The sequence below is a fragment of the Peromyscus eremicus genome, chromosome 6, assembly GCF_949786415.1.
Source record: "Peromyscus eremicus chromosome 6, PerEre_H2_v1, whole genome shotgun sequence".
NCBI lineage: Eukaryota > Metazoa > Chordata > Mammalia > Rodentia > Cricetidae > Peromyscus > Peromyscus eremicus.
In genome coordinates this window covers 109355592-109371918 of record NC_081421.1, presented here as the reverse complement: position 1 = coordinate 109371918, position 16327 = coordinate 109355592, and the positions used below count along the sequence as shown (strand labels likewise).

The 16327-nt window shown below is 37.1% G+C and overlaps 1 protein-coding gene and 1 pseudogene across 3 annotated transcripts in view; both read right to left on the bottom strand.

The window, feature by feature from the left end:
* Positions 1-2429: 2429 nt before the first annotated feature.
* Positions 2430-16327, bottom strand: part of Eif4e (eukaryotic translation initiation factor 4E) — a 37491-nt gene continuing 23593 nt past the window's right edge. For all 3 annotated transcript variants that reach the window (XM_059266339.1, XM_059266338.1, XM_059266337.1), the window contains 6 exons: positions 14699-14805; positions 8736-8831; positions 6184-6247; positions 5538-5651; positions 3944-4083; positions 2430-3185 (listed from right to left, as the gene is read on the bottom strand). In XM_059266339.1, coding sequence (XP_059122322.1) covers positions 3071-3185; positions 3944-4083; positions 5538-5651; positions 6184-6247; positions 8736-8831; positions 14699-14805 — 636 coding nt within the window. In that variant the 3' untranslated portion in view covers positions 2430-3070. The remainder of the gene's footprint in view (positions 3186-3943; positions 4084-5537; positions 5652-6183; positions 6248-8735; positions 8832-14698; positions 14806-16327) is intronic.
* LOC131913905 (U6 spliceosomal RNA) lies at positions 5351-5447 on the bottom strand (annotated as a pseudogene).

Below are 16327 nucleotides of genomic sequence, written 5' to 3'. Positions count from 1 at the left end.
CTATTAGATCTTTTCCTCTTCTGAGTATGTGATTAAGGGCTCCTAAAAGCAAATTCTAGGACTCAAATTCACTTTACAACTAACAAAAACTTTAATATTAAATTAAACGTTTCTTCCTTTGTAAAATGGAGAAGTGATACCTACATATACTATGCAGCCAATGTGCACATGAGGGGACTAGAACACTGCCTAACCATCAGTACTGTGAGTGTTGTCGTTATTTAATTCCTGCAGAGTGCACACTAACTCCTTCTGTAGAATTAATTTATCCATTACAATGTTGTGGGATAATCTTTTTGTATATTATAAAGATGTGTCTCTGCCTAAGGCAGCTTCTAATTGGCTTAATAAAGAGCTGAATGGACAACAGCTAAGCAGGAGAGAATAGGTGGAACTTCCAGGGAGGAGGGAACTCAGGGTTAGAATCTAGGCATGTAGGAGACACCAGCAAGACACAGAGGGAGTCGGACACACAAAATGGAAGGGGTAAAAAACCACATGAAGAACATAATTAATAGAAACAGCTTAATTTAAGTTATAAGAGCTAGTTGGGCCCAGGCCTAAACTAAAGGCCAAGCTTTCATAATTAATAAGAAGTTTCTATGTCATTACTGAGGAGCTGGCAGTCCCAAAGAAAATCTAACAAGACCAACTACATTACAATTATTCATCCATTAGAAATCATTTCCATTTTCTATTACAAAAATACATTCTATTAAAAGTTTTTACATTTGAAACTATATTTTATGATTCTTTCTCCACTTCTTAAAGTTGATACTTTCTACAATTGAACTATACTCAGCCAGGCAGTGGTAGCGCATGCCTTTAATCCCGGCACTTTGGGGGCAGAGGCAGGCAGATCTCAAGTGAACTCGAGGCCAGCCTGGTCTACAAAGAGTTTCAGGACAGCCAGGACTGTTACACAGAGAAATCCCAACTCAAAAAAAGAAAAACAAAAACAAAAACCAAAACCAACTGAACTATACTCTAGAATTAAAGGAATATGAGCATTCATCTCTAATAAACACAACTATTAGAATCCTATTTGTTGGTAACAAAGTCTCATCACCAGCACTTTCATTACTATACATTATATCCATCAGTTTCAGGTATCCAACCTGGGCCTCACACTCAGGAGATGGCTATGAATGCAGCCTAACCCAGACCACATCATGTTGCAATGTCAAAAGATGGAACATCTCTGAATCATCTACACTTACATAGCAGACATTAGGTAGAGAATGCTGAGATTATAAACACCGCTATTTCTAGAACACTGAATAGGGATTGTTTGCAACACCGAGAGCAGGCAGTTGGCAACTGTGGGACATCTTAAAAGTGTGTAATAAAAGCAATGCTATTGATTCCATATTTATTTTAGAGGATCTTTATCAAGTTTATCAGTGTGAAAGGATGAATTCATAATAATTACCACTTAAAGACATTTTCCTCTCAACTAGTGATTTCCATTCTGCTACTACCACAGTTCGGCTTACTCCTTGGTCTACAATAGTCACACCTCATTTCATAGAATCTCAACTATACAGTTGTGTACTACAGACAAAGTATCTTCATTTACTTTCAAATGATACAAGAAAAGAACAGATCAAGGTTTCAAGTTTACGGAAAACCATACTGCAACAATTGACCAATATAAATAGTTCTTAATATTTGTTTATTCTGTTTTATTCAGATAATAACACTAAGAATCCTAACACATGTTCCCCTATACTCTCCTTATGCTAGTTTTCTGGCCTTTAAGTAAAAACATCTCAAAGTCAACAATTACTTTTATAGCCACTGTTCCTATCAAATGGTGATACACCAAAATCCCAATTCTCATGAATTTTAACATATTCAAAGTACATTATTTAACCTAAGACTGAAAAACTGTGCCTTAACTTTATTAAAAAAGATAGCCACATCAGTTTAATTACATATGTGATACTACCTATTCAATTTATTAAAAATTGTAATAAACATAATAGTAAACTAGTGCTCCAAACTTAGGCTGTGCATGGGGAAGACACTATAAGGAGACACAAGAGACTGCCTTGCAATACAAGTATAGATTCTTTCTACAGAGATGGAGAAATAAAAGGACAACTCTAGTTGTCTAAAAGACAATTCACTGTACACATTTTATTTACAGTTTTGTACACTGTCTTAATATGAATGGGACCGCTTTTCTACTTGAGCCATTTGTAACCAAAGCAAAATAACCTAAGTAATACAAAGTGTTAAAGTACAGCATAAAGATACAAAAGCAGACATACTAATTCTAGTTAGGAATGTAATTATGGTGTTACATTTTTATAGTCCACAATTATGTTTAGGGATCACACAGACATAGATCACTGATTTGAATGAAATGCATAAATTTGTAGCAAAGCTTTGTAGTTACAAAAAAACAAAAAATTACCAAAGAATGCACAAATTTAATGTTTATTCCACCTTTCTGTCATATTCCTGGATCCTTCACCAATGTTACATGAGGAAAAAAACAAAAGCAAAACAAATGAAAAACTGAAATCAGAATCACTAATGTTATCAAGGAGGGAAGCAAATAAATTAAACTCTAGCAGCCATCAGCAAGAGGACAGCAAGGAGAATGCTGGGAAAGGAAACGAGGTTGCTAGAAAACTGTAGTCAGACTCTCACCAGCAAAACACGCTCCTGCACGGAGTGGAACAGAAACAGATCTTTTCCTGCTAAGGTAACAGAAATGCAAGTTCTTTTTCGAATACTGTGGAAAGGCAAGTGTGTGTATCATGGCAATTCTAACCAGCTGTTACAGTGTGGCCAGGATCACATCTGCCAGTTCTGGGGTGACGTATACTGTAATTCTTTGATTGGGATAGTGGACATATTAGCAAAAACTGGGGGCAGGGGGAGGGGGAGAAATGAACAGAGGTACAAGACAAAGGCGAATGAGACTTCTCTTATATCTTAGCAACATTTAGATGGAATCAAACTTCAGTGCAGTCCACTCTGCTTGGATGAGGCTTTGGTTCAGCTCCCAATCTCGATTGCGTGACGCAGTCTCCTGTGAGAACACTCAGGTGTCTTCTTAAACAACAAACCTATTTTTAGTGGTGGAGCCGCTCTTCGTAGCTGTATCTGCGTGGGACTGATAACCAATCACTATCTTTGGAGGAAGTCCTAACCTTTCCTTGTATACCCTCCTAGAAGACAAAGAAAACAAGGACCATTAATTCTTCTTTAAAAAAGTCTTTGATAAATTCATATATTAGTCTTTACATAAAAAATGCTCACAGGAAGCACAGCAAAGTATTCATTTTCTTTCAGCCTAACTAGCAAAATTAACAAAGTAGGATCAGTCTATGAGCTCACAGCACTGGCAGTTTACAAATCTATAGCCATAAATACCTATGATGGAATAGTCACACATATATTTCACTTATTTAAAAATATAAATAATATGCACACATTTCCTTTCACTCCTCTATCTAAAAGGTTAAAACTAAGGTGTAGTGTCATAAGCTTGGAATCCCAGCATCCATGAGATTAGAGAGAGAGAGAGAGAGAGAGAGAGAGAGAGAGAGAGAGAGAGAGAGAGAGGAGAGACAGAGAGAGAGAGAGAGAGACAGGAGAGAGAGAGAGACACTGAGGCTAAATGTTTTCGATTCCAAAACCTCTAAAACTGAGACATAACAAAACACCTTTAACAAACTCATCAATTTCTGTTTTTTCAAGAAATACAATGTTATATAAGTAAATATTGATACTAAAAGATGAGAAATGACAATTCAACAATGAATCTCCTTCTTATAAATCCCACTTAGAATCAAACTTGATTCTTCTTTTTACATATAACCAAAGAGAATTCTAGCAAAACAGATATGGGGTCACACACACACACACACACACACACACACAAACTCAATACTGTCAAAGAAGTAGGTAGGCGGAGCAAACGCACCCTATGTGTGTGACTGCGTCTCTGTTTTCACATTCAGTAGTCCATATTGCTATCTTATCACCTTTAGCTCTAACATTAACAACAGCTCCACATACATCATCGCTGTAGTCATCAAAAGATTCTCCAATAAGGCACAGCAGCTAAAGGGAAAAAAAAGTCCAAATTACGTTAAACACATCATCAACATCGTACAAGAAAGCAAAGGTCTCTTTTCTAGATGTACAGTTAAAAAACTATTTTAAATCAAGAGTTGACTTCTTAAACTGGTCGGGCAGAAGCAACAATGCCAAGTCTGAAGTCATCTTGATCTAGAGACAAAAACCAAAGCTGATAGAAAATAAAAAGAACTGATTCTTTGCTGTTTTGTTGGGGATGAAGACAGGACATACATGCCACGGCAAACCAATGGAAGGAAGAGGACAATCTGCAGTAGTTAAGGTTTCCTCCTTCCACCATGTAAGTCCTGGGAATTGAACTCAAGTTGTTAGACTTGGCAGTAAGCACTCTGACCTGTGGAGCCACAGACCAACAACTGACTTTTGGGGTTGGGGATTTAGCTCAGTGGTAGAGCGCTTGCCTAACAAGCACAAGGCCCTGGGTTCGGTCCTCAGCTCTGGGGGGGGGGGGGGGGACTGACTTTTAAAATGTTTGAATTTTACTCATTTATATCGTTTTTTTGCCTTGGCTTAAAAGAAAAACTTCAAATGTTTTAACTTTTTCGGGCACACACAAAAGTGATCTCATTAATATCCATCTATCTGATCAGATTTGTTAGTACAGCTGATTGTAGAAGATGTAATGTCAATCACTTTTTATCTGACTTATAGAATAATAAAAATTATTCATGGGACTCACATGTGTATGATATTCACATGATAGAAAAAAAAGTCTTTGCCCAACAGCACAATGCTTCTAGAACTACAGCTTCTAGAACTACAGCATTCAAAGGTTGGAGACAGGAGGACAGCTATGTAGTCAAACATTAGAGAGCAAGGGTTGGTGATTATTATTCAGCAGGAAAGGTCACACCTAGGCACAACATCTAAGAACTTCCTTTAATTTTCCTTGACATACTTTTATTTTATAGGTATTTTTGTATTAGTCTAAAAGGTAGTGGGTTTCGCCATGGCACCTTCACACTGTGTCATCACACTGTTCTCATTTCCACTCCCCACCTTCTCCCATTTAGTCCATCCTTGTACTTTCCCATTACATCTACTCACTGTCCTATTTCCCACCTCATTAGGTCTAGTTAGTAGTTTCATGATCCACGAACACACATTATTTAAAAAAACACACACATATGTATTTTAAACCTAAGTTCCACATACGAGAGAAAACATGCCATATTTTTCTTTCCAAGTCTGGCTTATTTTGCTTAACACAATACTTTCCAGTTGCATCCAAAAAAACATAAAATGCTTCAGGAATTTGCATGTCATCCTTGTACAAGGACCATACTAATTTCTATTTTGTTCCGATTTTAGCATATACAATGCCATGTGAGCACCACAAGGACTTTTCTAGAACAGGTAGCCTGAACAAGCCAAAGAAAATAACATTCCAAAGCTGGTCTATAATTTGAAAGCCTTACTGTCTCTAGCCAAAAGCGATCGAGGTCACTTCGTCTCTGCTGTTTGTTCAATGTAATTAGCCATCGTCCTCCCCGCTTGTTTTTCTCATCTTCCCACATCGGCTCAATACCATCCTACAAAGTAAGAGCACAATTAGAACCCTCAAGCAACAGCACTGACAACTTTCCTTTATTCCCTACACCCCTGCCATTGGTACAGCCTTTCAAAGTTCACAGGAATTACGTGCCAGAGGCATGCGACTACGGAAGAGAACCACTGCATCACTAACTACCAAATCTCCAGGTTCCACTTCATCTGAGGAGTCTTAAAATTCCTCAGAAGCAGACACCTTTTAGAAGCTACATTAAAAATTATTTCATATGAGCCAATGAATGTCCTATCCTAGCACCTAGGTCTGTTTATAAATATCTCATGGGTTTAAAAGTAGCTGACAAAGTCAGTCTGCTCAAGTATACCCAGGAAAGGCCACACAGGACTAGCAAGGCTCAAAGTCAATCCCAGGATGTGCCCATGAGTAACTAAGTCACACCAGAATACTGTACTCAAGCCTGGTAAAGCCAACTGCCTGAATTTATGGCCAGTTTTTACAAATACCTGAATGGTCTGGTCCTGTAATAAATATAAACAATTGTTGATTAGGCATACCTTAAAAAGTGAGTAGTCACAGCCAGGCATTAAATTACTAGACAACTGGATATGGTTGTATAGACTAGGTAAAAGAAAATAATAATTAAAAACATAATATGTAATGCAGGATTTGGGTGCTTACATAGATACACACACACACACACACACACACACACACACACACACACACACACTTGGAAAATTTGAAAAAACATATAAGTTCATATATTTATTTTTCTTTTTTACTCTAATTTCTGAAATGGACAAAACAGGTCTAAATAATGATTACATTCAAAGAAATTTATAATGTAAATTACTACAAAGAACTATCTTAAATGACTTTATTCTAACAAAAATATTTAATACATGTTATTTCATACATCTGTATTTAAGAAAATGAAAATAAACCACCAGACTGCATGGTTCAATCAACATTATCACCCCAGCAAGTGTCCAACTGTATGTAAACACAGCAGTGGTTCTCCAACTCAAAAAATGGTTCCAGACCAGTCAGCACATGGATGTTGGGGGACCTTGGACACATACCAGGCTCACAGCCATATAACAACAATTGGACCTGTATTTCTGAGCTATTTCCCAAATACTTAAGCCATGGAACAGTATTTGAGATGTTTGATATTCAATGCCTGAAGGTAGAAGACCATTATCACTTATCTCTTGTAGAGTAAAACTGATTTAAACATTGGTTAACAGTATTTGCCTATCTCCAACATCAGATTGCAGAGATTATCTTAGCTACACATCTGCAAACTTTCAATGGCATTATATGAGGCATCTTCTCCTGTTCTGACTTTAACTTTGTCTAGGAATATTTCAGATAATTTTAAGAAAAAATTCTTTCTTATCACATTATACAGTATAATCTGGCTTGAATAAGATAACATTATTATGAACAAGGTATCTAATGGTTCACTATTCCCAAACCACAACCCCAAGAGTCTTAAGATTACATAGACTAGATTAAATCAAATGGACTAAAGTATTGTTCATATAAAATCTGCTAGAAAGGAACAAGAAATAAAGAAGTAGCCTAATATGTACAAAAAGGAAAGGATTCTTTCCAGTCTCTCAGTTACAGTACCCAGTGATTTTGCTTACACTAACTAGAGGACAAGTTAGAAACACAATTATATAAACCTGTAAAAGCCGAACACTCCACACTGAGTGCAAATGTGACTGAAGGTGGGGTTCAAGACCCTTCTTTTCCTTAGTAGAAAACTAGAGCTTCTTTTTGTGTGTGCAAAGGCTTCACAGTTACTCAAGAGTCTTGGAGTAAACACAATTAGAGTATAAAAACCATTTGATGATTTCAATAACTCCAATTAACTAGACAACTACCTCTATTAATTAGCAAAACTTAAATATACTTGTATCATAAAAAAGAAAATATCAGAATGTTCTTAGTAGAAAAAAGTGAATTCAACAGTTTTATTTATTCTATACTTTGCCTTTTTCAATGATGCAATGTATATCAAATGTCTATTATAGGCCAAGCATTAGAAATACACTGAATATTGACTGTGCCCTTGAAAAAACATACAGCTATGAATTTTGACTACAATCCATTCTTTTGTGTGAGCAAACAGACTTAGGGACTTACATAAAAATGTTAAGAATCACTAAATTCAGCATGTATATAAACCTAACATAAATATACAGACTAGGTAACTTCGAGGTAACTCAAGGCCTTTCATATTCTCAAATACTATTTCCCTATATATTTTCCAAGGAAAGCAAGACTAACTTTGGAGGAGCTGGGATGCAGCTCTTGCCTATCATATTTAAGGTTCTGAATTTGATCCTCAGAAAACAATCGACTTCAAAGCTTCTAAGGCATGGGTGGTGTATGTCTGCTATGCCTTGGGAGCTAAAGGCAAGTTTTACAATGCTAGGACATCCTCAACAACTCAGCCACATCCTGTCTCAAACAAACACACACTTTTCAAAAAAAAACTTGCAGTTTATATTCCATATTCCATTTTTAAATCTTATAAAAGTTTATGATTCCAAGTCAACTTTTTCCTAAACTGAAAACTAAACTTAAATTCAGTTACTCTTTCCTTTACAAATTACAATAAAATTGATGAACTACCATCACAGACACCATCATTCTTGACATGTCTCTGAATTTTAATCACTTCACCTTTTGACACCTGAGCAGAAGAATTCCAGCTATTGTACTGAAAACTGTTTGCAGAGATAAGGCTCTCTAGTACCCAGTTATGACACAAATACATCTAGGTGATTGCACAATGGAACAAATTCCAAAAATGTCAAAAATTTCAAGGCAATGAAAGAGGATTCTCACGGGAAGATGAGGAATAGAGATTCTGCAAACCTCAAGAGCTAACCATAATGAACCTGTTTCTTTTTTGTTGTTTGTGGGGGTGCTGGACATCAAACACAGAGCTTTTGTATTTACCAAAAAATGTATACTAAATCATAATCACCAATTCAAACATTTGTGAGGAGACAAATGAACTTCATCTTTCATTTTATGAATGATGTAAGATGAAAAAAATTATACAACTTAAAATAAAATTACTTACGCCCAAAAGTCTTCAACAGTATCAAACTTAGAGATCAATCGAAGGTTTGCTTGCCAAGTTTTGCTTTTATCATTTTTAAAAAACCAGAGTGCCCACCTAAAAATAAAAAGCCAGCATATAAAAAAGTTGTTTACTCATATTCACAGATTTATTTACCAGTCAAAAGGTAAAAGTGTCCATCAGTAAGAAAATCATGGGAAAATGTAGTACTGACATAGAATGGAAAACTAATCAGCCTTAAAGAGGAAATTCTGACACTCAGTACAACAAGGAGAAGTCCAAGGACATGGGACTGTGTGAAATAATACTACCCCCAACACACACACACACACACACACACACACACACACACACACACACACACACTCTCTCTCTCTCTCTCTCTCTCTCTCTCTCTCTCTCTCTCTCTCTCTCTCACTCACTCACTCACTCACTCACTACTCTATGGCTCCACTTACATGAGGTATCAAAAGGTTGTCAGATTCGGAGAACAAAAGTCATGCCAAGGATTGGACAGAATGGTGCTGGCAACTTCTTTAAGTACCTAGTTTTAGTTTACAAGATGAAAAGGGGCTAAGGAAATAGCATAGCAGCAAACGCACTTACAGTGGGAGCCTGGTGACTGAGTTTGGACAACTGGAACCCATGTAAAAGCCAGTTTGGGTTTGTCCTGTGACCTCATATTTGTGCTGTGACACATGAAAATCTTCACATATATAGACATATATACACAAAAATAAATAATTTCATACAATACAATGGGGAGGGTGAAGGAGGTCTGAGACAGGGTTTCTCTGTGTAGCCCTAGCTGTTCTGAAATTCTCTTTGTAGACCAGGCTGGCCTTAAACTCAAGAGACCACTGCCTTTCTCCATACTAAGACAAAAGGCATGAGCCACCATGCCTGGCTCTAAAATACATTTTTTTTAAAGATGAAAATAGGTGAATACAAACCAATTACTAAGCTGTAGGTTTTAAAAGGTTAAGAGGGGCTTGTCAGGTGGCTCAGTGGTTGAAAGCTCTGCCTACTCTTTCAGAGGACCCAGAGAAATTATTGAAAACAAAGTGACTTAATCAAAGACATTAGTATATACTTATTTTTAAACTAACTACATGGTAATGTTTTACTACGACTGACAGGAAATCCAGAAGCCACGAGGAAGCCGGGCAGTGGTGGCGCAGGTTTAATTCCCAGCACCCACATGGCCTCCATAGACACTGTACACACACGGTATACAATCATACATGCAGGCCAAACACCCACCCATACCTATAAAAATAAATCTAAAATTTTAAATAAATAAACTTAAAAAGGTAAGATAAATTGTTATTTTACTTTATTACATACATTTAGAAGAATATAAAATGGCAGTTTCTATTACAAAAGCAAACAATAGTTTTCATGTAAAAAGTATGCATTTTAACCGGGGAAATAGTGCTTTACTAGTAAATGTCAGGATCTAGGTTTGATCCTCAGCCCCATAATTAAAAGTAAATAGCATTGTGTATCAACTACATAACAGATTCTCTGCAAAATAGACAATTATAGTATACAAAATAATATGATAGCAGTTAAGAAAGCACAATTATTTAAGGACAAGACAGTAGAAATTAGCTAAAAGGAAAAAGGGGGCACAAAGAAGGGGAAAAACATTAAATGTGATGCTGTAGTCTAATACATTAAAAAAAATAAACAAGCTGAGTTAAACAGATCTACAGATATACTTTGAAACAATGTATGATGATTTCTATATAGCTGTGTATACTTCTGGCTAAAAGTTTTATTCCTAATATATAGTTTATAGAAGCCTTACTTACACACACACATTATAGTTTCTTTTTTTATGTATTTACTTTTTACTTTTTTTTTTAATAGAAAAGCATTTTTTTTTAAATTTTTCTATTATCAGCTTGATACAGTATAAATTCTTATCCTAATAGTGAACTGTTTCATTGAGGCTTGCCCAGTAAATAAGTAAAACCAAAGTGGAGTTTACATATAAAGCAAAGAACAATCAGACTGCAACCCACAGAACCAGGGAGGCTACATAGCAGGGGGGACCCTAGGATGACTGTGGCTCACATTGTAGTTTCTAATGGTAATAAATTCTTACACTCTGAAATATAATACAGTCATCTCTTGGTACCCATAATTTTCACATCTTCAGATTCGAGCAACCTCAGAAAGTATTTGGAAGAAAGCACTTACACCCATTGTGAACAGGATTCTTTCCTGTACAATACAAGTGAAAAACCATTCAGAGTGTCTACACTATGTGAGGTAGTATAATCTAGAGATCACTCTGAAATGCTATTTTCAAGTTAAGGGACTTGCAGCCTCAGAAGCTGTACAGCCAAGCCTACAAAACTGACGATCTCAGTTGCACATGGTTGCTCAAACCTGAACTCCATTCCAAAACCTCAATGGGCTGCCAGAGAACCACCGAAAGCAATCCTAGACTGCCTAGTGAGTGCCAAACTATGGTGGGCTACAGTATAAGCACCTTTCTCACTAAATTCCTACCTGTTTACATGTCCTTTACATAGTCTACATGTAAAACACATCTACTGTTTAACAGAATACTGTTTTGAAGGGTGATACAAATGAGCCATATTTTCTTCCAATTTCACTTGAAAAACCGATATAAACTACACTTATTTCTTGGGAAAAAAAGAATAAGCCTATTACTTAAAATTATGAATATTTAGGTTAAAAATTGTAATTATGGAAACCTTGCATCTGTTGCAGTAAGCTTGACAATTTCACAAAACAATGGCATTTCTGATAAGTTTAGAGGTGATATTTGATGCTTTAAATGAAATGTGTCCACATTTTTTAAGGTCTGCATAATTCACTGGACTATTCTCAGAGCAACCAATAAATCATGCTACAAGAATCATACAAGCCGGGCGGTGGTGGCGCACGCCTTTAATCCCAGCATTTGGGAGGCAGAGCCAGGCGGATCTTTGTGAGTTCGAGGCCAGCCTGGTCTACAGAGCGAGATCCAGGAAAGGCACAAAGCTACACAGAGAAACTCTGTCTCGAAAAACCAAAAAGAAAAAAAAAAAAAAAAAAAAAAAAGAATCATACAAAAGTAAAGGATCTGTTCCAAATATAAGAAAAGCCAATGGATTCCAATGTCATGTCTTAGCATTACTGTAAGAATATAGTTAAGCAGGAACACAAAAATCAAAAGCCAGGTGTGGTAGCACACGCCTTTAATCCCAGCAGTAGGGAGGCAGAGGCAAGTGAATCTCTGTGAGCTTGAAGCCAGCCTGGTCTACAGAGTTCAGGACAGCCAGGGCTACACAAAAACCTGTCTGGAAAAACAACAACAGCAAACAAACAGACAGTTTAAAAGGAGGGGCTGGAGAGAAAGCTAAATGGTAAATAGCACTTGCAGAGGAAACATGTTTGGTTCCCAGCACCCCTATGGTAGTTCACAGCCAGTGTTTAACTCCAATTCCAAGGGATTTGACCCCATGGGCACTGCATGCACATGGTACATACACCTGAAGGCAACACACTCTCATACACATAAAACAATGAATAGTTTTTTTTTTTAAGTGAAAAGGGGTCACAAGATCAAACATTTGAGAAATTATTGAAAACAAAGTGATATAATCATAAAAATATTAGCATATACTTATTTTTAAATTACTACATGGTAATGTTTTACTAAGACTGACAGGAAATTCAGAGGAAGCTGGGCAGTGGTGGCGCATGCCTTTAATCCCAGCACTTGGGAGGCAGAGACAGGTGGATTTCTGTGATTTCGAGGCTAGCCTGATTATAGACTGAGTTCCAGGACAGGCTCCAAAACTACAGAGAAACCCTGTCTTGAAAAACGGAAGAAAAAAAAAAAAGTACAGAAGCCAAGGGGAAAATGCTATTTGCCTACATAAATATTAAAATCCTTTAAAATCAAATCACATATAATTCCAGAGAATCTAATAAAAGTAAACTGGAACTGCATTTTACTGATTCAATATCCCTACTATTTGAATGTCTAGAAATCAACTTGAAAGATAATCCAAAAGGGAAAAAAGGATCCAAGTAAAAACACAGAATGGACGGTAAAGAGTATGGAAATGTTCTGAAACTTCAAGAGAAGTACACACTTAGTAAGCACACCTCACTTCCTACCTCAGACTGGCACCCATGTGGTCAGAACAACTCATGCTCAAGTGGGTACACACAAAGCTCTGGATCATACACAGCACCTCTAACAAAGAGGCAAACACACTACCAGAGAAAGCAAACACGCTTATTTTATATACACTGTCCCCCACTCATCATTAAATCCTGTAATTGTTAAAGGTTTCTGAGAAAACACAGAAACTACCAAATTTATGGTAAGTCAGTAATGATTCAAGTATCAAAAAGCACTTTACAGTACTTTCCCAAATGGCATACTTTACAAAAAAAGATTAGACCTTATAGAGAAACTGAAATCTCTTTAGAGATCTCACGAGGATTGAGTAAATCTGTTTATACTTTTCCATGATCTCACATTTCTTTGGAGTATTGAAGGTGTGCTGGATTACCTCTCTCCATAATGACAGCAAAACTAGTAACTGTGTTCTGACGACAAAATGGTAGAGTTAGCTCTCTGCGTGTTGTGTGTGTGCAAGCACACACGCATGTGTGTTGCCTGCGTGTATGTCTGTGCATCATGTGAATATCTGGTGCCCATGGACGCTTGAAGATGGGATTGGATCCCCTGAAACTGGAGCTACTGATGGTTGTGAACTGCCACCTGAGTCCTGTGAAGCCAACCTGGGTCCTCTGCAAGAGCAGCCTGAGCCTGTAACTACTGAGCTCCAACTCCTAGCATTAGTGTTCATAAAATACCAGGGAAAGGGCAAAAATGAACCTAAGGATTTAGGTGCTCTGCTGTCCCCTGAATTTTATCAGGTCATGTTGAATCCTTTTTTATTTATTTGTTTTTACAAAACTGAGTGCCAAACCCAGTGATTTACACTTGCTAGGCACACGCTCTACTACTGAGCTACATCCCTAGTCAACTTATTTTCCTCGTAAGACACCTTACTAAGGAAAGACCATTTAGAGACAATGACAAACCTCACCATCATATAGAATTAATTATGTTCCTCACGGAGGGATACACTGAATCAAAGGGTCTCTCCTAGGAAAAAAGTCTATCAGCTACATTTTAACTATCATTTTAGTATGTCAACAATATGATAATGAAGGACAAAAATATAACAATAAATTACAAATAGGCCTGCAGGCTTTCAAAGTAAATTCAGTAAAAGAAAATCTGCCTCAGGCAAACATATAGAAACTAGGAAGAAACTGGACCCTCAGAAGTCAGTTCCAGTTTACTTTTCTCCAGGTTCATTTACATTTCATGTACACTTTGAGTTTCCATGTTCTTCCCACCATCATTTCTCAGTGAAGTAAAAATGATTTTCATTACATAATCTGAAAAGGCAGTAACTAAACCAGACATTGACTGGCAGGTCTAGGTGAAGCTCGAGAAAACCTAAGAACCACATCCATCTTCTACCTTCTTTGTTCCCCTCTCCTAGCTTGTTGTCTAACCACACCAACCTCCTCTAATCCTCACACCCCCTCACCTCTCCCCTTCTCAATCTGCCTTCGTTGCCCATCCTTGCTCTCTGTATGTCCTACACACTTTTCAACTTTCCTACAACTTCTCATTCCTTCACCTACACTTTACCAAAAACCCTCGCTGAAGTCAGCAAGGCTTATTTTAACTGTCCAACCCAATGGAGACTGTGAAACCTTGACTAAGCCATGTACCTGGTTCCTGTGGCCCTCCTCTCTGTCCTGTCTTTATGACTACATCCTCCAGAGGCATTCCTTCCCCTTAACAAAAGTCCCTGTGGGCAGGTACCTGAGAATATATATCTAAAACCAGTCATATCTAACTTTTCTGGGCACCACACCCTTACTACCTGTGTCAGAAAGCTTACCTGTTTTGTAGAGGGTGTTTAATATAGTGCTCTGGGTTGGCAACCTCCTGATTAGATTCTGTTTTTTCCTCTTCCACAGGTGGGGGATTAGTAGTAGGGGTGGTTTCCTAGTGGAAAATAATATAAAGTAGGATTTTAAGGTTTTTAAACAAAACCACAACAGCAATATTATAAACAAGTTTGATACAACAAATTAGAGCACATAATTTCACAAAGTAGACAACAGACCAACCTCTAGGACAATCAGACCACTCTAGCTCTTTATTTAGACAAAAAGGCTTCTCAAATTTAAGTGATTTTTATAAAAATCATTACCCTCCTATTTGCACATTTTTTAGATCATCAGAGATTATGGATAAAATTCAATGATCCAACTTTCTTAATGTTAAAATATTACATAAAGGTTAATGACATAGGTCAGTGGTAAAGCATATGACTAGCATGCGTGGGGCAGTGTGTTCAATTCCCAAGTCCACAAAGAAAAAGTAAAGAAGTACTCTATGTTATGGAGGTAGACTGGGGAAAGGTTTAAAGCTATATTTTGGCAAGTGTAACAACTATATTGATATAATGAAAAACAATTTTTTAAAACAGCAGTTTTTTAAGTGATCAAGTCAGCAATACAGAGTCCTTTATAACTTCGTGTCAGACTCACTACTTGAAAGAATAGCTGTTTGGAATTTTCAACAGGCAATAATGAAAGAAGGTGGAACTGTATTCTTAGACTTAAGACTTTATTCTTCTTTTAGGCAAGGCATAATTAATACTGTCATCAAAACTATGAAAAAGGAGCCTGGGAATAATTTAAAGTAGTCACCATTTTGCCCCTTGCTGTTCCTCAGCCTGCCATAAACTAGTCTTACAGTTATAAATAGCCAAAGAAAGGCATTATAAGCTAAAGCAAAAGCTAAACACATATGCATGCGCACACTCACTTTAACAATATTTGGTTATCAGATTTTATTTCTTAAGATTATTTATTTTTATATGTATGAGTGCTTTGCCTGAATGTATGTGTGTGCATCACAAGAATGCAATGCTTACTAGAGGCCAGAACAAGCTGTTGTTGGCAGCCACATGAATACTGGAACAGAACCTGGGTCCTCTGGAAGAGCAGCCAGTGAGTGCTCTTAACTGCTTAGCCATCTCTCAGCTTCAATTTTTTTTTGGTAGGTTTTTAATTCTTTTTAAAAATTTTTTAATTTTATATGCATTGGTGCTTTGCCTGCATGTAAGTCTGTGTGATGATGTTGGATCCCCTGGAAACTGGAGTTACAGACAGTTATGAGCTGCCATGTGGGTGGTGGGAATTGAACCTGGATCCTCTTAAAGAACAGCCAGTGCTCTTAACTGCCGAGCCATCTCTCCAGCCCCTCAGCTTCAATTCTTAATATTTTTATTTAATGTATATATTCCCCAGCACTGGGCATCAAACCTAAGGCCTTGTGTGTATGAGGCAACACCAAGTTACACTCCCAGTCCAACTACCAGCTTTCAACTGACCCATGCAAAGAAATGTATACGCTAAAAGACCTCACAATAGAAGCAATGAATACTCAATTTAAAGGATACTTTTTTTTTTTAAATCAGCCTCTAACATGTACAGAGACTTTATTTTCTGAGCCCAGA